This window comes from Molossus molossus, unplaced genomic scaffold (genome assembly GCF_014108415.1).
Source record: "Molossus molossus isolate mMolMol1 unplaced genomic scaffold, mMolMol1.p scaffold_m16_p_3, whole genome shotgun sequence".
Lineage (NCBI taxonomy): Eukaryota > Metazoa > Chordata > Mammalia > Chiroptera > Molossidae > Molossus > Molossus molossus.
Genome location: NW_023425366.1, coordinates 19,444,954 through 19,472,510, shown reverse-complemented (window position 1 = coordinate 19,472,510; position 27,557 = coordinate 19,444,954). Strand labels below are relative to the sequence as shown.

Sequence of the window (27,557 nt, the reverse complement as noted above, 5' to 3'; positions counted from 1 at the left end):
TTATTAAAATTGTTTTCAAAAATTTTGCAAAATATTAACATAGTAGAACACAAAAGTGCCTATTTATGATTTGGTAGGTACGTGTTATTTAAATGTCTTGAAAACAGATTATTCAGTGTTAAATTTCTATGTAAATTTCACATAGGAATCACCCTGGGCATGACATTTTCTCCTTAAAGGATAGATAAGAAAAGAGAAAGAAAATGATAATTAATGGCACAGAAAATTAATAACAAGTAATCTTCCTGTGAAATTTCTATCTTTTTGTTTAAGTTTTATTCTCCAGGCCAAACTGGCACAAGTTTTCTATGACAGTCTTACAAAAATTACGAATAATCAAGTACAATTCTCCCTCTCCTCCCCTTCTGTGTGCAAGGGTGTCTATATTCCGTTTTCTGGACAATCTAATCATTAGTAAAATTTCACATTCCTTAAGGTTTCTTATGTTTAGTATACATGCCACTAGTTCTTCCAAGATTTACTCAAATAAAATGACTTTGTCTCTCCTCAATAACATGATCAATTAAAGAACTTATCTAGCGCTGGCCGGTGTGGCTCAGTTGTCTGGGTTTCATACCATGTACCCCAAGGCTGCTGGTTCAATTCCTCTTCAGAGCATATGACTGGGTTATGGGCTTTATCCCTGCCAGGGGGCATGGAGGAGGCAGCCAATGATGTTCTGCTCTCAAATCAATGTTCCTCTCTCTCTCTTTCCCAGCCCCTCTCTCTAAAAGTCAATAAAAAAATCTTTAAAAAATTGTAACAAACATATCTAGTTTATTGATACACACTTTAAATATTACCCAGGTTATATTCTATGAATTGTCTGATCATGAAGAAAAAAATCAGAACTATTATTTTTCTTTCTGAAAACTACTATTGATGGAGGAAGAGTGCTTTAGAAATTTTTCTTCATCTACATAACATTACTGACAGAATTACTCTCCGAATTCACTGGTTCATCACACAGTAAAGAATTGTACAAAAACAAACAACAACAAAAAACTAAGTTAATCATTCACAATTATATTTATAATATTTTCTATTTCAAATGTGTCTCATATCGTATTGATGGGTAAATACCAGTGGTTCAATAAACACTTGTCCATATTTAAGTGGTTGAAGCAGAAAAATCACAATTTGTAATAAAACTCTTCTACAGTTTCGGTACATACTAGTTCCAAATCACATGCAAGTAACATAGCTGCTTTTTCCCTGAGTAAATCATGTTTTAGCTTTAAAGATGTAAAAAATTTTTGTTATAAGTGAGATCAGAACAGCTTCTAGGAGTTAAATAAAATGAAATTTATTTTTATAAATACTAGTTTATTTCATAAAAATACAAAAATATAAATATACATTTATAAAAATATGAATAAATTAACATCAAGACATTCTTCAACTAAATAAATATGGCAGTAATAGTCATTCCTATTTCTTTAGGGTATGTTTTTTTTTTTTCCATTTTAATTTACAAAGCAGTTGCACAATGTTTCATTTAATAGTAAAGGTAACTGTAAGTCAATTAAGAAAACATTTATAAAGTTATTATAACCAAGAAAAGGCACAAAAAGCCTTTATGTATTTTTTATTGATTATTGATGTGATATACTTTCCTTTAGAGGTTGTTAGGCAAAGAGGGTGAATTGTTATTATTTTTAAAAAATCTATGTCATTCATATTCATTCACAGAAACTTACTGATTAAGCAAACCCTTACTAAGACAACACCTACGTATTGTTTTAATTTTGATTTTTTAGAAAATTTCCTCCAAGGAAGAGAATACAGGCCACTCAATCTAGGAACAAAGAGTATTTCCACGAACATCGATCAAGTCTTCTAATCCTCTAGTCTCGGTCACTCTCGTCACCCCCATACATATCGGCCAGTTTTTTAAACCGAGGCCCCCAGTCGCTGAGGTAATCATAATCCTGGTTACAATCTGCGGTGAGAGACTCCAGAGAACTGAGCGAATCTGCGATGGAATCGTTCCCTTCGTAGGCGTAGGTGGCCAGGGAATCGTAAGGGGGCGCACTTGGGTCGGAGTCATTCTCTTTTAATCTTCGATGGATGAAATCTTGTACGTCAATGTTTTCCCACAGAGGCACAGTCCTCCTTATCTGAAAAATAGTTTCCGGCATCACATCCCTTCTAAGTTTACTGTCTTCTCTTGCTTCTGGATTCCTTAAGGTGCCAATGTCAAACGCTTGAGTGTCCTCTTCCCCACCGCCTTCGTCGTTGTAGGTCACGATGTTGTCCCGGACATCGTCTTTGGAAATGATCAGAGGTTCCTTTTTCCTTTGCCTCTTCAATGAAGCAAACAGCACAACCAAGACTATGTAACGAGAGAGAGGGAGGGAGGAGAGAAACAGAGAGAGAGAGAGAGAGAGAGAGAGAATATAGTGAGATTCCATAATGCAGGTTTTAATTAAATTAAATAGAACACTTCTGTGAATTAAGTTTGTGTGGTGTGAGAAGTACTAAGACTGGGTAAAAAGAGGTACCAGCCTATACAAATACAGGGTGCTTGGGGCCAGTAACTAGATGCTCTGAACTGATAAAGGGGTAGATATTACAGTGTCATTTATTTATTTTCAAGACTCACTCTTCATGGAGTCCTGGCATTAAAAAAACTTTACTCAATTACAGTTAATGCATTTGGGCCAACTGTAAGTATATAGTATCTTATTCCTCCCAAACGCATGTTTGTTTAAAAATACTAAGAGTGTGAAGCTACAGTAATTATATGTCAAGAGAAACTGAGCATTAGTTTAATATTTTCTTAATGACTCAAGGGAATATATGTAAATCCTTATTCATATGTGTGCATATATACATATATGTACATTCTGTGTATCTGTTATATGTTTATATAATACATATGTATATGTATGCATAAATTTATGCATAAGAATTTATACAATATGTAACATACACATAACAAATAATAAATATATATAAAACATATGTACATCAAAATGTATATACTACTGATCTCATCCTTTTCCAAAGTTCATATCTGCTTACTTAAATTCCTTTATTGATCTGGTTTAAAATCCTGCTTAAGATCGTAAATATACTTCCTTATTGTATTTTATATTTAAATGTGTAAAATACAAACTCAAATTCATCTTAAACATATGCTGATCTTACAAGCTAGCTCAGATAATATCTTGTTACCGGGGACTTCCTTGACTTCCACAGTTGCATTCATGCTTTTTAGCTAAAATGTTAATTGTACTCCCTGTATTTTCTGTATTGTTTTTATTATTATATTATTAACTGTATTATATATTTACCTATCTATAGCTATAGTATTAACTGTAAACGTCCCCACATATGATATACATTTTCATTATATTGCTGGAATTTAATATATGTATATATTTGACAATAAACATGTGCAAAATAAATATATTATGTAATTTAAATATATTTTAAAAATAAGAAAAAAGCACATTGTTTTCAAATATAAATTTTCCATTGACAATGCACCACATCTCTGATATTCTAAATAGGAAAAGTTAAGAATTAAATAAAGAAAGTTTCCCAAAAGCACATTTACACATTGCCAGGAAGAAATAATAAACAGGTTTCCCTTGCTTGAGAGCAGCTAAACGTTTTGTCAATACTATTTATGTGTCACTGAAAAACAAGAAAATGTAGGCTCGAAAAAAAATCTATTATTTCTTTTCCCAATCTGTGTTTCAAGATTATACAAAGCAAACTCATTTATTGAGACTGTTCTTCATATTGGCCCTTGAGGCCTTCATAACTCACTGAAACCCTGTCCAATGCTATTGTCATATTGGCCAACACACAATCCTCAGCTTCTACTAATTGGTAGAAAGAATTTAAAAAAAAAAATTATTAGAAGCATCTTTAGTTAACCTCCACAGAATGAGCTTTGAATGCTGAGCTACATCCAGAATCATCTTGGAGACAATTTTTAAAAACTTCTATAAAGACGAGACATTGCTGTACTAAAAAAGATAAAAATAAGCCAAATCTAACATAGATTTAAAGTCCTACAATCTAGTGAACCATGCCGTAGGAAAAAAGGTTTCTTTCTAAACTTAATATTGAGTGCGTTAATTTATAAATGTTCTATTTTTTATAAAAGAACAAATATATAGTCAATTTATTTTAAAAGTTTATTACCTAATATAATGTGTACTAATTCTCACAAATGGTCCTTAGGACCTATAATGAGTGTTTTCTCCTCTGCCAGGTCAAAATTATCTACTTCTTTTTCCTATACTGAGTTTATTAATCTGCGGTATATGAATGGAACGTGGAGAGGCTAATATAAGGAATTTAAAAAGAATATAATTATTTTCACTAAATTATAATTGGAATTTAGCATTTTCATTCTCCATTTTACCATAAACTATAGTGATAGTAACAGTATGTGTGGCTGTTAAATCAATAGACATCACTTATTTTATATTGCATTAGAGTTACAACATATCTCAAATGATCATTAGATTTGTACCAGAACAAAGCAATATGACAATAATCAGGTGCATTTGACTTTTTTTGTTTTTTGTTCCATTGACAAATATATTTTGTTTTGTCTTACATGTCTCATTTTTATAAATTTAAATTGTTTCTAAATAGGTCCATAAGCTTTATCTGACTGCCAAAAATGTTCAAGGAACCAAAGATTAAAAAGTCCTGCCCTAGGTTTTTATTCCCTCCTTTGCCTAGCAACAAAGAAAACTAAGAATTATCTTTATTCCAACCACAAGAGGGTATGTCTAAAATATCACTGCCCATGCTATATCATTGTCTTGCAAAGAGAAGATTTATCTATAGAAATGCAGTAACTCCATCTAGCCAGTAGTACACAGCCTCAAAATAGCAGCAAGACTGCACTGCAACTTTGATAATGAAACCTTCTGAGGTCTTATTATCTGGTTCTAACCAATTTTAACTAAAATAATAGAAAATCACTCCACATTTAGGTGAATAATAAGTGTGTGCCTTCTATATTTCTCAGGGCAGAAAGGTGACAGACGTTTCAGAGTGAAAAAAGCCTTCTAGGATTTCTGCAGAGGAAAATATTATACTGTTTAATTTGATAATGCTGTTATAGCTAAGCTTTCTTTGGGGCTGCTTTTGTTCCCCCATGTATACATGTATATCTTCATGTATGTCTGTGTATTATATGAACATATGAATAGAAAAATCAAATTTGAAATACACATGATTTTATCTTATTAATTAGAGAAGTAAACTATCTGAGCAAATAAAGCAATATGAAAACATAAAAGTAGCAGTTAGCTAAAAGTGTAAGCAAAAATGTCATCTCCATAGGGGTACAAAAATATCTTACAGAAGAGCTGAACTTTCTAGCAGCAGGTGGAGATGCCAACCGCTGATGGTGATGGTAGTCGCGTGTATGTTCTAGCACTCTGAGAAAATGTTTTTCTAAATAGTTGGATCATTTTAACTGAGTAATAATAGTTTCCTCTTACTTTCATCAGTCCCCCACTGAAGTCCTGCAAGGATATCTGGCCAAAGGGATTTCATCCAGATAGTTTGAAAGGATTTGCAATGAAAAGGAGCCAGCACATATGGGCATTGGAACATAAATTTGGCTAGCTAGCTTGCCGTAAGCATAAGCATTTTGGATGAATATTTTTTGGAAACATTCTGGAGTAATGTTTTACAGTGGAACAACTGTTTAATTGAATTAAATCGTTGTCCTGTTAGGGCATGCTCCACTAAAACATTTGCTATTGGAAGTATGACTTTATTTAGAAAATATTGCAGGACAAGATATTCCATAGTGATATTTAAAAGAAATGAGCATAAGCTTTTAATTTGGTGTATTGCACCTGCATAAAACAAATTTTATGAAAAACATATAGTGACAACTGAAATGCATTTGGTGTCTGATATGCATCACAGTATTTACTGGTAATATTATTTGTAAAGGTAGTCTTTGGTTTTGAGAATAATGGTTAGAAAGGAGAATTCCGAATTCAAACCATCTGAGTTTTAATGGTAATTATAACACTTTCTAAGTGAGTTACTTCGTGTAAGTCATTAACCCTTTCTGTAGAAGAGTAAAAGTATTTACTTATAGAGTCGATAAAAAAACTAAGTCAATTATTAAATTAAAACTCATGGCTAACACAAAACAGTATAAAATAAAAATAAATTGATAATACATATAAATTTAATATCACTAGCTATTCTATCCTTGTTTTTGATCTCTCTAGAAAGCTAGACCTATCCCCACAGATGAAAACTCATTTTTTTTTTCTAGTTGAAAGGACAGTTTAACAAAAAAAGTTAAAATATTCCATCATTAGCTTTAGAGAAGAGGGCTTTTCAGTGCAGGATCCCTGGGCAAGGAGGCGGGGCGCTGTGGCAGGGGACTGGCATCCGGGGCGGAGCCTTACCGAGTAGTATGATGACACAGAGGAGGATGGCGACCAGGGCTCCGGTGCTGAGGCCGGCGGACAGGGCCAGGGCCTGAGCGCTGCAGGACTGCATGTTGCCCTGGTGGTCACAGGCGCACACGCGGATCGTGAGGGTGCCGGTGCTGCTCTGAATTGGATAATCGTTGTCAAAGATTAGAATTGGGAGTAGGTAGGTGCTCATTTTGTGGCGGCTATACCCATCTTTCCGGGTCATGATGCCTGCTGTGTTATCTGGGGAAAAAAAAACGGTGAAGGGGAAATAACTCACATCAGCTTTTCATTTTGCATCTTAAGGTCTCATAATTTTTTTGTTTTCAAAGAATGCTCTCTACCTTTGTTGTCTACGATGGTGAAGTTTGGATTGAGGGGAAACTCTGGCACTGGTTCAAAGAAGAATTTGTGGCCTCGGGGAGGATCATCTTTGTCCATAACACTGACAGTCTGAATCAACTAAAACAAAATACATTAAATAAAGCACAGCAAAAAGCAACTGTTGTTATCACAAGGCATTTTTAATCAGGGTTTGCGCATTAAATATACCACTGAAATTAAAGAAACAGAAAATATGCTAACTTCAGGAAACTATGCCAAGGTTTTTATATGGCTCTAATGTAAATTCTTTAATGAAGAATACAAAATGTCCATCACATATTAGTTAGTTCTCTATGAATCATATGATTCCTGGCCAGTGCAGTGCCCAGCCTCAAAGAAAAATGTGGTCACTCCAACATTAATGCTCTCTGAACATTTTTATAAAGCACCAGTCCTTTTTGTTATTAATTGGTTATCAATTTGATGTCTCCACTAGATAATGGTTGTCACAAAGGCAGAGAACATAACAGATGCGTTTTTAAAAACATAAACGTTCAGCATAACAACCTCCTATAAATGAAAAGCACTATTAATATAGTTTTGGAAAATGTGCAATAGGTCATATAATATCAGAAATCAAAAGATTTTAAAGTGCCCAGCTGGTGTGGCTCAGTGGTTGAGCATCGACCCATGCACCAAGAGGTCGCCAGTTCTGGTCGCCAGTTCTATTCCCAGCCTGGGCACATGCCCCAGTTGTGAGCCAAATTCCCAGTGGGGGCATGCGGGAGGCAGCTGATCAATGTTCTCTCTCATCTGTTTCTATCTCTCCCTCTCTATCTCCAATCAATAAAGAAAAAAAAATTTTTTTAAAGATTTTAAAGCTATGGGCACCATAACTACAATTAAATTGCATGTTTTATTTATATTATTAATCTTTCTTTTAATGGTATTTGTAAGGTTTAGAAAGATATACAAATAAATGTTTCTAAAGGTTTGTCAAATCAGAGCCTGCGTGGAGAAATGACAAGACCTCTTAGCTGTGCTCACTGTGAGTCAGAGGTGTGCTGTGGGGTGATGTCTGGAGCAGCAAATGGCAGATTGGGCACCAAAATTCCTCAGAGCACTTTATTGTGGAAAACACACTAAGTTACACACTGGGGTGCTTGTTTTTCCAGTTCTGGCATGCTATCTGCGTGATTCGAAATCACACTATTTTAATTACTCTTGCTTTCAAATTTCTCTTCTACAAAAACAAATGGTCACGCCACTTCCAGGTCACATTCTTGGATGAACACTTATTGGAATTTCTCAGTAGTTTAATGGTTCTATCTAATGTAGATGATTTTATTAAGAATACACAATGTCCCTCAAGTGTTAGCAGGGTATATCTCTGTGAATTGTGTGATTCCTGGGCATGCCAGTAGTTCAATATATGTGTCATTATGGTTGTTGCGAATCTTCGATAGGCATACTAATCTGCATAGTCACCAGTCAAGAGTTTTCCTCTTTACTTTGGTATTAACCATAATTTCATTCATTTTGACAGAGTGACATGTAACCTTATGTATTTTTATATAATGCTTTTGAAAATGCACAAACTGAACCCACTGTTTCTCCTTAGAAGTTTGGAGCATGACATAGACAAAAATGTACATAAGGCTTAATATTCTTGATTAAGATCATGTTCCAGATTAGCGATAACATATCTATAATTTAGTAATATTTTAAATCATAAACAACATTGGTCCTTTGATTATATGACTCTGGTTTTTTTAAAATAATTTTGAGCTTCTAGCCTCTAGAACTATGTGAGAGAATACATTTCTACTGTTTAAGCTGTCAAAATTGGGATAATTTGCAGATGGCTGCTTTCTTCCTGGATCTTCATGTAGTCTTTCCTTTGAGTGTTTGCCTGTAGAGATTGACCTCTCTGTGCCTCTTCTTTAAAGGACACTAATCCTGTGAGGTCAGGGCCACACCTTTATGACCTCAATTAACCTTAATTGCTTCCTTAGAGGCCTCATCTCCAAATACACACTAGTGGTTGGTGGAGTTCGATTATGAATGTTGGGTGGGAAAGAAACATTCAGTCCATTATAATCTCTATTAGAACAGATGATTATATTTCAATTTTATTTTCTATATTTAATAAAATCTAATGGCATTATATAGGATTCATCCACTTTTTCTTAAAGAAAGATCTAAATAACTGGTTAAAATTTCTCTCAGTAAAATTTGTACATTACTCCACTTGTAAAATACTCTATTAGTGTCAAAAATAAACATAGTCTGCATTTGCTTAAAATTACTTTAGAGATATCTGAAATAGCATTCTGTAATATTTTGCAGTTTTGCAATTTTTGGACTTTGTAATTCTTCTACAATATTTTTTTATCTCAATAATACAAAGTTGAAAAAAATCACAAACAAAATGTAACTTCTATCAAACCAAAATGTCTGACTATACAATTAAAAGTGGCAAAATGTAATCAGTGAAAGAATAATTATGATTCCCTTTATATTAATATACACATTGTTATTTATATATATTTAATGCATTTCCATTATTAATATAATTCAGTATCAACATAATTATGAATCCAGATAGGAACTTTTAAAATATGTTATATTCATTAAGTACCTGGAATATAAATTAAAGCATAGATTATAATTTTTCTTATTTTAGCATTGATTCCATAATAAAAACAATATTTATAGTCATCTTTTTCAGGTCACTTTGAGTGTTTTTGGTATGGGGAGATAAAAAAGTGACAAGAAGGACTGACAATAGAGGGCATGAAAAAAACGTGTACAAGTAAAGTAATGCAAAGTCATCTGCCTTTGTGAAGAGGAAATATTATTTGTAAAGTTTATAATAATTTTATTTACCTGCCCAGGTTTTGCATTTTCACAAACAAATGTTTCATAGTACATGGCAAATTCCGGAGCATGGTCATTTATATCTAGAATTCTGATGAAGACAGGAATGTGGCTACTTTGTTTTGAGTTATCTGCGAAGAGAACAGGTATAAGATTTCAGTCTCATTTATAGAAGAACAGTGGTACAACTCTCCCCATTTGTAACTTAGCAACAGATCGTTTCTGTGGTATTCACTGTTTGATTGGATTGCTGATGGATATCACAGCTTTCTTCCATGGTCCAGATGGAAAGCATGATATAAAGAGGAATATGATTGATAATAAACTATTATTTGTAAGAGATAATTTTCTTAAACTGGTTATTTTATGAAGTTAGATTATATTTCTATCTTATAGCAAGGTATAAAGATAATCAAATTTAAAATAGATGGATATTAGGTAATCATTAAATTCATTAAAAAATCCAGGCATTTTAAATCATTTCTCTCAGATCTTTCTAGTAATGGAATTGTTCCACTCAAGAAAAATAGTCTACTTAATGCCATTATTTAACCACTTTGGTGAAAAAATAGTGTGTACAGTTGTATGTATTTATAACTTACTTATTTCTGTGGCTATGATGGTGATGTTGTGCCATGGAGATAATTCCCGGTCAAGGGGCTTTAAAGTGAAAATAGAGCCATTTTCTGCGTGTACACTGAAAACCCGGTCCAGGTCAGTGTGCCGGTCCACAGAGTAACTGGAAAAAACAGAGACTCATAAATCCAAGCATTGTTTTAAGATTGTTAGTTCATGTTATTTCATAGACAATTAACACCATGTTTAAACAAGACATGGTCGGTCAAATGCTGAGAACATTAAAAAAATTTTTTTAATGTAATAGTCATTTAGACAATTTGATATATTTGGCTGTTTCCATTATTTCAGTTCTATGATTACATGTACTTTGGTCATCATTTATACTCATGAGCCCTTGTGGCAGCTTTTAGTTAAGTTTTTAATTGTCACTTGATTTAATTATCCTATCATAGACCCATGCAGTGCTTGAGACATACTAAGCAGTTATATTAAACTTGAGAGAGTCAATTCCACTGGGTAAAAAGAAATTATGTTTTAGAAAACACATAATAATATGTGTCCACAGTGTCCTTATGAGCATAAATGAATGTGGAGAGGCTGTTGTAAAAACATTGCTTTTGAATAACTGTTCAAAAACATAGCTGAATTGAAGGTTTTCCTCCAATCTACCCCTCCAACCTATTCCAAATAAAAATGAAATGACATTACCACAGAGTCCCATAAATATTTCTCATTAGGTCTAGATATGGAACATGCCACCAAAAAACTTTGTATCATTCTGTTGTTGGCAAAATAATGCCATTCCTTAAAGGATGTCCATCTCCACATGCCTGGACTCTGATTATGTTACTTTACATGGTAAAAGTTACTTTGCAAATGTGATTTAGGTCAAAAAAAATGAGATGCATATTAAATTGGATTATCCAGATGGGCCTAAACTAATCATATGTACCCTTAAAAATAGAAGAAAGCAGAAAAGTAAAATGTTAGCTGATATATGAATCATACAGGGATCTTGTTTTAAAAATTCTGATTCCATAGGTCTAATGTGGGAGCTGGGGTTCTGCATTCCTAACAAATTCTTAGGTGTATCCCATGTGGCAAATCCATGGACAAGGTTTATATAGCAAGGTGACAGACCATGGAGTACACTGGCTAAAATTATAAAGAACAGTTACAGACAACTAACAGACAAATCAGCTGCTGGCATCGTCCTCATTTTTCTAGGTTATCTATTAAAAGCACTTAATAAGCCCGGCCAGTGTGGCTCAGTGGTTGAGTGTTGACCCATGCAACAAGGGGGCACCAGTTCGAGTCCCATTTAGGACACATGCTCAGGTTGTGGGCCCAATCCCCTGTGTAGAGCATGCAGGGAGCATCCAGTCGATGTTCTCTCTCATCAATGTTTCTATCTTCCTCTCCCTCTCCCTTCCTCTCTCTCTAAAAACAATAAAGAAAAAAAAAATTAAAGCACTTAACAAAGAAACTTCTTTTTAATCTGGTGAATTGGGAAATTACAGTTCCCATTATAAATCTGTAATATATTTACAATCAGGCACTGACTTTGACAAACATAAGTAATATATATTTAAGTTGCTAAATATTGTGAAACATTGGCAATTTTTAGACATTGGATGGAAATGCATTTATCTAAATAGTATGACTTTTTTAGTTTAGTAAAGAACATGTGATTTAGTCTGTTAGTATATGAACTGGGTTGAACCTAAGGCACATGTTAGTAAATTCAGATTTCAAAAATGATTTAAACAATTTAACATAATACATGCTAGTCCTTGCCTAATTTATTTTCCACTAAACTTTGTAACTGATTTGTTCAGACTGACAAATATTACGTCAAAGTGGAATAGCTAAGAACTTTAAGTAATTGTTCCCAGGTTTTTTTCTGTACTTCACTCCCAAAATATGGTATCAGCTCAGTCACCTTCTTGTTGTCATTTGGAGGGGTGATGCAATGAAAAGCATAGCTCCATGGAAAGGTGGCATTCCCTCACTTTTTCAATCATCATGATTATCATTTTTCTGCATAATTATTATAAAAATATTTGGGGGTCTTTGAAAGACTCATAGACATATGGTCACTGCATAAAAGTAACTATATTTTTGGTGTGGAAAATCCTAGGAACAGGATACTTAGAAACCTAGATATAATAATAAATACATAAAATGCATAATGATAACCAAGAATTTTAACCAAGAATTCTTCGTCAGACAAGAATCTGAGAAAGTTCTTATTTTTAAGATCTCTATTAATGTACTAAAATTGAGGATGACAGTCATATGACATGTTTTAAAATCTCTATTGCTTAATAGTGCTAAAATGAAATCAAATATAATGTTTATCTCTAGTTGTCAACCCACCTACAATTTAATTTCTAATGTGGGCTGAGAAAGACACTGAAACATTAAAATAATGGTTTATTTTTTTAAATTCTGCCTATGAATAACAACAATCTTGAATGAAAAGAGATAGCAAAGTAAAACAAACTAACCCCATCCATGTATTGAATGGAACTCAATTCATATTATTCGCCTACATATGTTTCTCTCCATTATTGAAAAGGTCAATAGTGAACCATTATCTGCTTATGGCTGAATAGATCTTGGATTACTTCCTACTGTTCACATTGAAAATCAAAGAGGAAAATAAAAATCTCTGTGTGCCCATTGCTGTTTGCCTTCGAGATTCGTATCATGGTTTCTATGATTAAGGAATAGTGAACAGTTCTAACAATATACAAATCTAGTTTTGACACACTTGGAGCTTATGTGGCATCAAAATAGGTTGAAAAATTGGCGGCTCTACTTTTAGGTTCAAAGCTGAAAGGCCCTGTTTTCAAGTTAAGCATTCATGAGGGACTGGCACTTTGGTGATTTAGAAATAGCTCACTTCAACATTAACACTACATTTTTAGGTCTATATTCAGAACTTTGTCCCAGTGCAAATAATGTCCTGCAGATATACAAAGCCCTGGGATAATTTTATTTTACTTAGCAGCCAATATTCCATTTTCAATGCAGAATAGGCCATTCTGATTTACCTATTAATAATAAATGCACCGGATTACAACAAATGGCCAGAAAAAGCCCAATAAACATTTAACACAGGACAAAGCCATCCCTGTGTTCCAGCAGATTGCCTATTAAAACAACATTTTATTGATCTCCTTACATAGAATTTGAACAATAATTTTTAAAAAAGATTACTGCATAATTTTTTGAATGAATACCTTCTTCAGAGACAAGATCCAATCATATAGGCTGCAAATAGCAATTTAAAAAAAAGATCACAAGAGAACTGAGCCTATGGAAGCTGAAATCTGGTTAAGTTTGATCTTTGTTTATTTTTTATGTTCTACCATTAACAAACACACATCAGATCCCTTTATTTAGATCTGCTAAAAAAATAATAATAAATTAAATTAAAGATACCAGAACAAATTGATAATATAAAGATAGCATTTCTTTTTCTTTTTTTTTTTACTGAGTTCCATGCACATCGTCAACCATCTAAGTCAATATAATAATTAGGCTATGGCCATAATTTTTTTTTTCTAGCTACTGCTTGTCAGAGATGTGTTTGCTGGTTAAGAACAGTAAAACCTTTAGTCACCTTCAAAAAGACCTTTGTCTATATAATGTTTGAACAAAATAGTTCAAATCTATTTTTTCACAAATATTAGTGACATATTTTCAAATTATTATTATTTTAGTCTCTATAATAAAATCAGCAAGTACTAGGGATACAGATATATATGAATGCACTTACCCATTTATTCTCGCTTATGGTGGAATCATGTACATTTTATTGAGGCATAACTAATTTCTCAGTAACAAGTTTGTTTTGGACTTGCTCTTGATTTGAATTCAGTAAAAAAGAGTTTTTTCAAAAATTCATTGAACTTTAAATATGTTCTGCATAAAATAGGTGTGAAATAGGACAACACGTGGTTTCAGAACCTGTAAAGCTATAATCAATCTTATAACTTGGGAAATACATGATTACTAATGAGGTGAACACAGTTGACAACATCTGCTACTATAACCATAATCTCATGTTGCAAATGGCAGATGTATTTCAGAAAATATGTTTGATGAACAGATTTACTGGTGGGTGAGAATTAGTTCCCAAGCTTTCCCTGGAAAATGTTTCTCCGTGATGCTTATCATAGCCTATTTCTGCTCTGGGGATTAGCCATCCTTCTAAATGCTATCAGAGCAAACAAATGAGTCACATTACCATGTTACCTCCTTGTTGAATCATTGCTGGGTTTTCACAGTATAATTGTATATTTACGGTATTTATTTCATACATTTCTATGCTAACAGGAAGCACCTATATTCAGGATAGCTTTATACGTTGGCAGATTTGCCAGTATAATTTTGGAAACGTAATTTGAGATTAATTTGTTCTCAGTATTTGTCATAATTCTTGAGATTTTTACAGCTTAAAGTGCTGTTCGTTGCTTTTTCAAGACTTGATACCCCGTGAAAAGCAAATATTCCTGGGATAGCTCTGAACTTAAAAATGTATCAACCACTTTTATATACTGTGAAGGAAGGTTGCAAATTTTACAATCAGTTCTCGGCCCACAAATTTTACTCCTAAACTTGTATCCTCATGATAGTAGATATAGGGCAGAATAAGCGTGCATGTATGTATGTGTGTGAACATTGTGTGGGGTGGCTGCGTGTATGTATGTCTCCAAGCAATCTAAATTTTTATCAGATGGTGTATCATCTACATTATAGTATGTTATATAATACAACAAAACTTGAAGAAATTAATGACATTGGCAAATATTCACAATTAATAAAAATACACATCTATATGTATATTTTAAAAGCTCTACTCAATAAAAAATAGTTAGGAATACAAATATATATAAATATAATATCTAAGAATTTGGAATAACTCAAAATGTGGATCATTAAGTGAAGATAAACTTTTGTTGTATTCCTATATGTTGGAATTAGAAGAATAAACTGTTGATGAATACAACAACATGGAAAAATCTCAAGGTAGTTTTGCTAAATGAAAGATGTTAAACAGAAGAGAATAAACACTGTATGACTTCATTTGTATAAATTTAAGAAAATGTAATCTGATCAAATCTATATTGAAAGAGTAGATTAGTGTTTGCCTGGGGGTGGGGGTGGGTTCTGAGAAGTTTGAGAGGAAGATATTACAAAGAACTATGAGGAAAGAATAAGATATTTGTACATTATATTGATTTTGGTGATGATTTAATAGGTGGATTAATATGCCAGAGGTTATGAAATCATATAATTTATAATTGTATAGTTCATTTTTTGGTCAATACAATCTCAATACATTTATTTAAAAAGCAGAATAAAAGTAAGGCCATAATTTTCTGAGCAAACATGTTTATAGTGTGAGCTTATGTAATTCCATATTGTAAGCAATGGAGGAAGCAATGAAAAATGGAACCAAATCCTGAGGGACAAAAACCATGTTTTCAAAGCAGTGGGTGGGACATCAGAGGAATGGCAGCATGAGGGATGGACTCTCCCCCTGAATTTTCAACAATTTAAAAAGCTAAAACTCAACAAACGTTTCCCTTCTCAATGCACAAAAATACCTGAGAAATCCAAGCAATGAAACATCTAAAATGGGCAAGTGGTAGCAAACGGGAGAGCACGACGGGAGACAAGCTGAACTGAGCCTTGGACCTGCCCTGCAGCTGGAGGCTCACAGCAGGCTCAGCTGGGACAGAGGAGGAATCAGGTTATGGCTGCCACTGCCTTCAACTGGGAGGAGCAGGGAGATTCAGTGGCATTCCTGCAGGAAGGGCAGTACAAGCTGTGGCTGAGCCCTGAAACGTGGGCGAGGAGGACACAGAGCAAACGTGTGCCTGAAGCTGTTGGCTGGTCAGCATTCCAGACAGAGAAACAAAGGCACGGTGCCTCGCTTCCCCATAGTCTTCCAGAGCGTGCCTCCCGTTGCCCTAGGTGTGGAGTTGCAGAGCACACTACCTGCAAACCAGAGAACTGGTACAACCGAATCCGTTTTCCCTGAGCCAAGGGTTCATTATGTGACTGGTCCTGGGTTGGGGTGCAGGTGGGACCCCACAAAGGTCTTAGGTCACCATTACTAGGAAGGCAAAACAACACAGAAGGCCGCTGGGTTCACCCTGCCCAGCCCACTCATTATGGCTACACCGATGCAGTGGTTGGCTGAAAACAACAGCACAAGGAATTCACAGAACTGATCAACTTGTGATTCAGTGCCACCTACTGGAAAATAATAGAAAAACCTCTTCGTAGTAATCTGGTAGTAATCTGCCACTCATACACAGATGCCTAGACAAAGACACTATACATCATAAATGATGAAGGCAGTGAGGCAGCCCAAAAAGAAAATAAAAAACCTCAAGAAAACAAACCTAAAGACATGAAATAATGCGATATAAATGCCAGCAAATTCAAGATTGTAGTTCTGAAAAATCTCAATGAGATGCAAGAAAATAGGCTATTTAATGACCTCAGAAAACAAATTGACAAAAATCAATGAACAAAATGTATATTTTACCAAAGAGACTGAAACTTTAAAAATAAACCAAATTGAAATTCTTCACATAAATAACGCAGTAAAAGAGATAAAGAATGAACTAGTAAGCATAGGAAGGAGAAACCAAGCAGAAGGAGACAGGAATTAGTGATATTGAAGATGTAAATCTATAAATAATGCTCAAGGAAGAAGAAAGACATGAGCATAAAAAAATGAAAGCACTCTAGGATAATTGTTGACTTCATTAGAAACAGCTACATATAAATAATAGTCATACCAAAAGAAGAAGAGAGGGAGGAAGGAATGGAGAGCCTATTCAAAGAAATTGTTGAGAACTTCCCAAATCTATGGAAAGACCCTAGATCCTTGAACCCAAGAAGCAAACAGAACACCCAATTATCTCAATCCAAAAAGGCCTTCTCCAAGGCACATTGTATTAAAATTCAAAACCTAATGACAAAAAAAAGTATTATTGAGGCAGTCAGGAAAAGAAGAAATTAACCTATAAAGGAAAGCCCACTGGATTATCCTCAGATAGGAACTTCTCAGCAGGAACTCTACAAGCTAGAGGACAGTGGAATAAAATATTCAAACAATCGAAAGAGAGAAATTACCAGCCAAGAATAATATATCCAACAAAGTTATTCTTTAGATATGAAGGAGAAATAAAGACTTTTCCAGGCATACAAAAGCTGAGGGAATTTATCATCCCAGGAGACAAATCTAAGCTGCAAAGACAAAGTTAGAGTCAAAGGAAAGGGTGGAAGATGATTCTCCAAGCAAACAGCATCCACAGAAAAGGAGGCGTAGCCATACTTATATCTGACAAAATAGATCTCAGGATAACAAAGGTGACAAGATACTAAGACGGACATATTAGCCTGGCTGGTGTGGCTCACTGGATTGATCATCATCCAGGTTTAATTCCTGGTCAGGACACATGCCAGCTTGCAGGCTCGAGCCCCAGCAGGGGGTGTGCAGGAGGCAGCCTATCGATATTTCTCTCTCACATCAATGTTTCTCTTGCTATTCTTTACTCTCTCTCTAAAAACTAAATAAAAACACATTAAAAAAACAACAAAGATGGACATTTTATAATAATAAAAGGGACACTACATCAAGAAGACATAACACTTTTTTTTAAACCTCACCAGATGATATTTTTACATTTATCTTCAGACAGAGTGGGAGGGAGAGAGAGAAACATCTATGTGAGAGAGACACATCTATTGGTTGCCACCTGGGGCTGGGGACAAACCGCAACCGAGGTACTTGCCCTTGGCTAGAATCGAACCTGGAAGTCTTTGGTCCATGGGCTGATGCTCTAACTGCTGAGCCAAACCGGCCAGGGCAACATAACACTTCTTAATATATATGCACCCAATCAGGCAGCACTGATATATAAAGCAAATACTAACAAAATTAAAGGAGGAGACTGACGAAGACACAATCATAGTTGGGAACCTAAATACTCATTGACAGTTCTAGATAGATCATCCAAACAGAATAGCAATAAAGAAATATTCTCCTTAAATGACACATTAGACCAAATGGACATATTTGACATTTGCAGAGCCTTTCCTCCCAGAATATCAGATTATGCATTCTCTAGTGCAGACGGAACATTCTCAAGATAGACTAGATGTTGAGTCACAAAACTAGTCTTAACAAATTCAAGAAGATTGAAATCACCAGGCATATTATCTGATCACAGTGCTTTGAAATTAGAAAACAACTGTGAAAAAAGAAGTAGAGAAACCCACAGAAATGTGGAGATTAAACAATGCTACTAGGAAATTACTGGGACAAAGAAGAAATAAAAGATGAGCTCAAAATATAGAGAGAGACAAATGAGAATGACAATACAACATAGCAAAACTTCTGGACTGCAGCGAAAGCAGTAATAAAGGGAAGTTTTTATCATTACGATGTCTCAAGAAGCAAGATAAATCCCAAGTAAATAACCAAATATTACATCTTAAAGAACTAGAAAAATAAAAACAAAATGAACTCAAAGTCAGTAGAAGAAAGGAAATAATAAAAATTAGAGCAGAATTAAATTGAATAGAGAACAAAAAAACTATACAAAAAATTAATATAACAAAGCTGTTTTTTAAAAAAATTTATAAAACTGACAACCTACTGGCTAAGAAAAAAGGCAATAGACTCATATAAACAAAATCAGAAATTAAAGAGAAGTTATCACATACATAAAGATATACAAATGATCGTATTAGAACACTATGAAAGACAACATGCCACCAAATTCAATAATCTAGAAGAAATCGATAAATTCCTAGAAATATATAACATTCCTGGATTAAATCCTGACAAATTGATAAATTTAATAAGACTGCTAAACAGTGAGGAAATTGAAAGAAGCACCAAAAACTTCTCAAAAAATTGAAGTCCCGGACTGGATGGCTTCACTAGTGAATTCTATCAAACATTCAAAGAAGATTTGGTACCTATCCTTCTCAAACCCTTCCAAAAAAACTGAAGAAGAAGCAATACTTCCTAACACATTTTATGAGGCCAACATAACCCTGATACCAAAACCTGGCAAGGATAACACAAAAAAAGAAAACTACAGACTGATATCTCTGATGAATACATATGCAAAAACACTAAACACAATGCTAGCAAATCGAATACACCAATACATTAAAAAAAAAAAAAAAAAAGATATATCACGATCAAGTGGGGTTCAATCCAGGGGCGCAAGGATGGTTCAACATATGCAAATCAATCATTGTAATGCACCACATTAACTAAACAATGGATAACAATCATACGATCTTATCAATAGATGAAGAAAAAAACCTCTGATAAAATACAACATTCATTTATGATTAAAACATACAATAAAATGGATATAGAACATAACAAAATGTATTTCAACATAACAAAGGCCATATGACAAACCCTTTGCCAGTATCATACCCAATGGTAAAAACCTGAAGGCTTTTTCTATCAAATCAAGAACAACACAAGAAAGTCCACTCTCACCACTCTTTTTCAACATAGTTCTGGAATTCTTAGCCAGAGTAATCAGGAAAGAGAAAGCAATAAAAAGCATCCAAATTAGAAAGGAAGAAATAAAAATGTCACTTTTTTGCAGATGACATGATTCTGTATATAGAAAAACCTAAAGACTCAACCAAATTTTTTTAGTAACAATAAACAAATACAGTAAAATTGCAGGATACAAAATCAATGTACAAAAATTCACTGCTTTCCTGTATACTAACAATGAAACCACAGAAAAATAAATAAAAAAAATATTTCATTTGCAACTGCAACCAAAAGAATAAAATACTTATGAATAAAATTAACAAAGGATGTAAAGGACCTATATACTGAAAACTGCAAAGCATTATTAAAATACATTGACAAAGACACAATAAAAAAGAGAATCCATGTTTATGAATTGAAAGAATAAATATAATTAAAATGGCCATATCACTCAAAACAATATACACATTTAATGCAATACCTATCAAAATCCCAATGTCATTTTTTAAGGAAATTGAACAAAAACCTTCATCAGATTGGCATGGAATCACAAAAGGCCCCGAATAGCTAAAGCAATCCTGAGAAAAAAAGAACAAAGCCAGAGGTTTTGACTTCAAGTTATCCTACAGAGCTATAATAATCAAAACATCATGGTACTGGCCGAAAAATAGGCACACAGACCGATGGAACAGAATTGAGAGCCCAGAAATAAAGCCACGTGTATATGGACAAATAATTTTTGACAAAGGAGCCAAAAACACACAATGGAAAAAGAAAAGCTTCTTCAATAAATCATGCTGGAAAAATTGGAAAGCCACATGCAAAAGAATGAAACTAGATTACAATTTGTCCCCATGTACAAACATTAATTCAAAATGAATCAAATATAAATAAAGAGAAAGAACAGGATATGGGTATGGACAAGAGTGTGGTGATTGCTAAGTGGAGGGGGAATAAGGGAGGTGGAGGGTATTCAGAGGATAAATGGTGACAGAAGGAGACTTGACTTGGGATGGTGAGCACACAATACAGTGTACAGATGATTTGTTGTGAAATTGTGCACCTGAAGCTTGTATCATTTTATTATCCAGTGCCACCCCCCAATATTTTTAATAAAAAGAAAAAAAATCAAAGACCTAAATATAAGATCTTAAACAATAAATTACATATTACATAGAAGAAAACATAGGCACTAATTTACGGAACTTGGTCATAGAGAACATTTTATGAATTTGACCCCAAAGGCAAAGGAAGTAAAGGCAAAAACAAATGAATGGGACTATATCAAATTATAAAGCTTCTGCATAGCATAAGAAACCACCAACAAAACAAAAAGACAACCAACTGAATGGGAGATGATATTTGCAAACAGTAAGGGATTAATATCTAAAATACATATTTTTTAAAATTATACAACTCAACACCAAACAAACAATACAGTTAAGAAATTTGCAGAGGACCTGGTCTGTCTGGCTCCTTGGTTAGAACACCCGCCTCCAGACCAAAAGGTCCAGGTTTGATTCCCAGTCAAGGGCCCATATCTGAGTTGCAGGTTCGATTCCCAGCCCCGGTTGGGGTCATGTGGGAGGCAACCAATCGATGTGTCTCTCTCACATCAATGTTTCTCTCTACCTCCCTCCCTCCCACTCTATCTAAAAATCAATGGAAAAATATCCTCAGGTGAGGATCAACAACAACAACAAAAAAAGCAGAGGACCTGAACAGACACCTCTACCAAGAATACATACAAACAAACAGCCAACAGATATATGAAAAGATGTTCATATATCACTAGCTGTTAGGAAAATGCAGAACAAAACTATAATGAGATACAACCTCACACCTGATAGAATGGCCATTATAAACAAGGTAATAAAAAGTGTTGCAGAGGTTGTGGAAAAAATGGAAACCTCATTCACTACTGGTGGGACTGTAAACTGGTACAGCCACTATGGAAAACACATGGGCAGTTCCAAAAAATGAAGACTAGAGTTACCATATGACCCAGGAACCCCTTTTTGAGGTTTCTACCTGAAAAACATGAAGACATTTATTTGCAAAAATACATGCAACCCTATGTTCATTGCAGCACTATTCACAGTGGCCAAGGCATGGAAACAACTAAGATATCCTTCGATAGACGATTGCATAAAGGAGACGTGGTACATTTATTCAAAAGAACACTGCTCAGCTGTAAGAAAAGATAAAATATGTACTGCCATTTGTGACAACGTGGATGAACCTTAGAATAGTATGCTAAGCAAAATAAATCAGCTAGAAAAACCTAAGAAACATAATTTTAGTCGTATGTGGGATATAAAACAGAAACTTATAGACACAAACTATGTGATTGTTGTCAAAGGGTAGGAGTTTGGATTAGTGAAGGGTGAAGGGGCTAAATATGTGTTGACAAAAGATGATTTCACTTTAATTGTTGGGCACACAATGCATTATACATAATATATATCAAAGAGATATACATTTGAAACCTAAATGATTTTATTAACCAATGACATCCCAATATATTTAATAAAAAGAAAGCCATGTTTTGCCTTTTGCATAATTTTGTTCTTGAGGACTCTACTTTGTACTGAAGTCAGTCTAAATAGTTGATTAATTAGAATATTATATTAATTACTTCTAATTAATAATCAGATCAGTAAGAAAGTATAGTATATCTTCTAAAAATTGACTATGCATTTAGATCAACAATACTTTGAATCCTCCATCTGCTAATTATTTTTACTGTGTCCTTGGGAAAGTTCCTTAAACTCTTTGCATCTCAGTGTATTCTTCTATAAAACATGGGTGATAACAATGGTACCTACCTTATAAATTTGTGGTGAGGATTAAATGAGCTGTAAATATAAAGCTCTTTAGACAGTTCTAGTTCATAGTAGATGCTCATAAAATAACCATTTTATGGAGGAAAAAATGGGCACAATGTTTGACAGTTTTATTTCATCAAGTTTTTGCCACAATTGGAGTAGTAGAACATATATGTTGTTACCTATTATTTAACTTTATAATAAATGGAAATAGTGTATAGAAAACAGTGTTAAACTGGTACAGCTTAATGAAACTCTTGATGTTCTCTGAATAAACAAATACCCTTGGCAACATAGAAAAGTCCAGTGTCTCTCTCAAGTTCACCAACATTCACTGAATTCCTAATATGTAAGATATCATACAAAATGAATGAGAAAAGCATACACAGATTATTAAGACTTTGTCTCATTCATACTGAGAACTGCTCAATAGTTTGTACATAAATGGTTCTTTATCTGAAAGAATTACTACACTGCGACTTGTCTACAACTTTCTAACAGTGGATGATATTAATAGGCAAAGTTACAATCAATGAATTTTAAAAAAACATAGACCTTAGAAAATTAACAGAAACCTTTTGTGCCATAAACTAGGGAGAAATAAAGGGACAGCAAATATTGACTACTATTTTTTTTATCTGACAAAAACTACCAAAGGCAGATACTAATTGAGCATTTATAGCTGGCTTTTGGTATGAACAAGGTCCTATTCTTTTTAAGTATAAGTTGCAATTTATTTCCATTGTAATATTGCAAAAACATGGACATAATGTAAGCTTTCTATCGTTAACTTAAAATGAATGCACACCTAAGAGATGCCAAAACCAATTGGCCACATACAATTTTAATAAAATAAAAAGAAATATTATTTTGGAAATAAACATGCTAGTACACATACATAGACCACTTGAGAAACTAGATTATTTATTCATTTAATTTTTGGAGTTTTGTTTTGTGTAATATAGGGATTTTAAATACATTTTATGTATGCTGATAAAAATTGTCAGAGTAACCTTCTATGCATGATTATTATTATAACTTGTTTTTTAAATAATATTGAACAATATGCAAAATACATCATTTGAACACAAATATTTATTTAAAAGAAAGATATGAGTTAATTTTATTTTAATTAACCTAAAATTAGCCAAATATTTCAAGCTAATATAAACTCTGAGCATTAACTACAGATTAAAATTATGGACTTGTAATATATAAATCAATCAGCAAATTAAATATTCATTAGGATATATTTAGTGCAACAAATGTTGCTTATAAGTTAACACTATTGAATAGTCATTACATATTTTTAAAAATTAATAATTATCTATTAACAGTGTGGTTACTAATTTCATGTCTGATAGTATGACAAAGTCTTGTAAATTTGAGCTTTTCCTATAATAATTTACCCATTTATTTTCTTTAATTAAAAAATCAAATTTTAATGAAGCAGACTTTTACTCATTTTCCTAGCCACACATTAGCACATGATGCATTATTTATCTGTTATTTCAGTAGTCTGTTTTCCATATTTTTTCCCATTTTCATCCACCATCTATATATCCATTTATTGTTTATACTCTCCTTAAGCACTGGGTATAAGAATTATTTAAGTTTTTGGCATATTAAAAGCTTTAAATGGTTAATGCAATATTCAAACTTTGTAAAAGTATTACACTATACTACACAACATTATACATATTTTTTTTTTCTTTTTCCTCACCCGAGGACATTTTTTCATTTTTTGTTCAGATAGAGCGGGAGGGAGAGAGAGGAAGAGAGAGAGAGAGAAACATCGACGTGAAGGGACACATCGAGTGGCTGCCACCCGCACGACCAACCAGGGCCGGGGACAAACTGCAACCGAGGTACGTGCCCTTAGCGGGAACCAAACCCAGGTCTCTCTGTACCGCAGGCCGACACTCCAACCGCTGAGCCAAACACTTCTCAAATATTATTACTCTTTTTCCTAATTTTGTTATTAAATAAATGTAATTGACATTGTTTCTCCAAAATTTTGATACATGGTTTGACTAGTGACTGGTTTCAAATGAAGACATTTCAACAGTTTCAAAAGTTATCTCTTAATATTTCTAGAAGATCATATTTTTTTTCTAATTTATTTGTTTCAATCACTTTTTATTTAAACTATCATTTACCAAAAAAAAAAAAAAGACAAGAACAGATAAGGGATTAAATCAGAACAGATAAAATCAGATAAAATCAGAACAGATAAGGGATTAAAAGTCATAGGCTCTGAAATGATCAGCCCGATTTGCAAACCCAGGCTGGACACTATTTGGGAACTTGTTCAACTACTCAGTCCGTAGTCTCGCCATCTTCAGAAAGGTATACTAGTAGGTTTTACTTTGTAAAGCAACGAACCAAATTAAATAAAATATACAGGGCATTTAGAAGACTGCCCAGGTAAGAGTCTGTGCTATGAAGTGTTTGTACTTGATCATACATTGTGCAATGCTATTTTTTTCCACACAGCTTGCAAAGGGTGAGATTATACTTCTGCAAACGCGTTTTCCCAAAATACTTACTGTATGAAATTGTTTGTAGCATCTGGGTCATATGCTGTAACTTGTCCAATGATGCTGCCCTCCTTTACATCTTCATCTACCTCTATCAAGTAAGACATTTTACTGAACACAGGAGGCTCATCTATATCTTCCACAGATATTTTGACCACAGCTGTGTCTTTGAAAGGTCCCAGGTGTTGGAATCGTGGATCGAGGTGCGTGTTACTTGCGTCCACTCTTAAAGTGTACAGCATTTTGTTTTCAAAATCTAAATTCTGAAGTTCAATCAATTAAGAAAAATTAATATAATATAGCAGACATAACAATGGAAGATAACGTCAATATTTAATGACCAGCTCTCTTAGTAGTACCAGTAATTCTGGATTAATAGCTTTCCCAATTATTGCTTCATGGGTATATAAAATAAATTAGTAAATATTGTTCTGCCTTACACGTATTTACAGGAGATAACTGAGTTTTATGGCATCCACATTAGTATTGATTCCCACTTGGTAATACATTTCACATTTTGGTGTTCACAGGTTTATTATCTAATGGATATGTAGTTTATTATTATTATTATTATCATCACAAAAGGTATACAAAATTAAAATTAGAAGAAAAAAATATAGTAGATATTTATCAAACTATTCATATAATTTACTTCCTTAGTTTCTAAACCTGGTATTACAAAAAGAAAAAATAATAATTTCATTCATCTGAACATTGTGGAAAGCAAGAGGTGAATGAAAGCAAGTCATCAGGACAATAGAAAGTAATCAATATTTAGCTGTATTATTCAATGTAAGCTTCATACTGTTCTCCCTCATTACATTAAACATCAAGAAATCCAACAAAAAGCACACTGCATCTTCAGGTTTCATCACCTTGAACAGAAGGCTACATTTCACAATTTGAATATGTTCTAAAAGTGTATGGAACAGTGATGGCTGCATGCCTATTTTTTCTGCCTTGGAGAAACGTGAAACAGGACTTCAGAGGTTATCTAATCCTGGTTTGATTGTTGCCATTGATAAGCACAAGCAGCCGAGGTTTTTAGGACTTTTTTTTTTGTTATTAATAAATTAATTAATTTTTGTTACAGATGTTTCTCGTTTTACCCCACTGATTTCCCTCTCCCCCTCCCTCCCTGCCCTGTCCCCAGCTTTGTTGTCCATGTCCATTGTTCATGCACACATGCATATAAGTTCTGTGGTTTATCTCTCCCCCACCACCCCCTCTTCTGGTGATTGTCAGTCTGTACCCCACTTGCACTACCCCATTTCTCAGACTGTTATGTTCATTATATTCCACAAATAAGTGAGATCATATGATACTTGTCTTTCTCTGTTTGGCTTGTTTCACTTAGGATGATACTTTCCAGGTCCCTCCATGTAGTCTCAAAGGATAAGAGATCTTTCTTTCTTACATCTGCATAGTACTCCATTGTGTATATGTACCACTGCTTTTTTATTCATTTGGCTACTGATGGACACTTGGGCTGTTTCCAGATCTTAGCTATTGTAAATAGTGCTGCTAAGAACATGGGGATACATATATTTTTTCTGATTGGTGTTTCAGGCTTCTTAGGGTATATTCCTAGAAGTGGGATCACTGGGTCAAATGGAAGTTCAATTTTTAATTTTTTGAGGTAACACCATATTGTTTTCCATAGTGGCTGTACCGGTCTGCATTCCCACCAACAGTGTACTAGAGTCCCCTTTTCTCCACACCTTCGCTTATAGGGCTTTTTAAGTGTCAGTGCTGAAGGTGCTTCGCTTACTCGAAGTAAAATCACAACTATTCCCACTTACATGAAAGATAGACAATATGTAAAGAATGGGAAAAATAAATCTTAGGCTTTTCTTCCATGAACTGAAAAGAAAAATGCAACCATAAAGTGCTCAATGAAAAAATGAAGACACGAAAAGAAACCTGTTTGACAGTTATGATCCCTTCCTGTGTGTCCTTGTCAGTGATGACATCGAACACGTTGGCTTCGTCTCCTTCAGCAATGCTGTATTCCACCTCAGCATTTTCCCCCACGTCGGGGTCACTGGCCTTTATCCTTCCAAGATGGGTTCCCAGAGGTACAGACTCAGGAGAATTAAACTGATACGTACCTGAAAATTAAATCAGAGCTCTTGACATTTCATCTTTAGATAGCAAAAATCCTTTATTTCTTTTGCCATTTTTACTTAAATAGATTAATTTGAAATTGGAAGAGGTTTTCATCGTATTGAATTGTAAGCTGTCAAAAATTATAGATTTAATAAGTTGGAAAAATAATTTATAAAGGCAGAACACTCTCATTTTGTAATTGAGAAATATAAGTTCCAGAAAGATTAAGTGAATGTCCCAAGGTTATTCAGATAATTGATGGTAGGCTTAATATTAGAATCCAGAACTCAGACTTAGGGCAAGAACCAAA

The 27,557-nt window shown here is 33.9% G+C and overlaps 1 protein-coding gene across 1 annotated transcript in view; it reads right to left on the bottom strand.

Annotated features, from left to right (window-relative positions):
• Positions 1-1,395: 1,395 nt before the first annotated feature.
• CDH9 (cadherin 9) overlaps positions 1,396-27,557 on the bottom strand; it is an 81,916-nt gene continuing 55,754 nt past the window's right edge. Inside the window, exons 5-11 of the mRNA XM_036279430.1 lie at positions 27,062-27,249; positions 25,148-25,401; positions 10,229-10,365; positions 9,636-9,757; positions 6,767-6,884; positions 6,414-6,665; positions 1,396-2,335 (exon numbers count right to left, since the gene is read on the bottom strand). Coding sequence (XP_036135323.1) covers positions 1,848-2,335; positions 6,414-6,665; positions 6,767-6,884; positions 9,636-9,757; positions 10,229-10,365; positions 25,148-25,401; positions 27,062-27,249 — 1,559 coding nt within the window. The 3' untranslated portion in view covers positions 1,396-1,847. The remainder of the gene's footprint in view (positions 2,336-6,413; positions 6,666-6,766; positions 6,885-9,635; positions 9,758-10,228; positions 10,366-25,147; positions 25,402-27,061; positions 27,250-27,557) is intronic.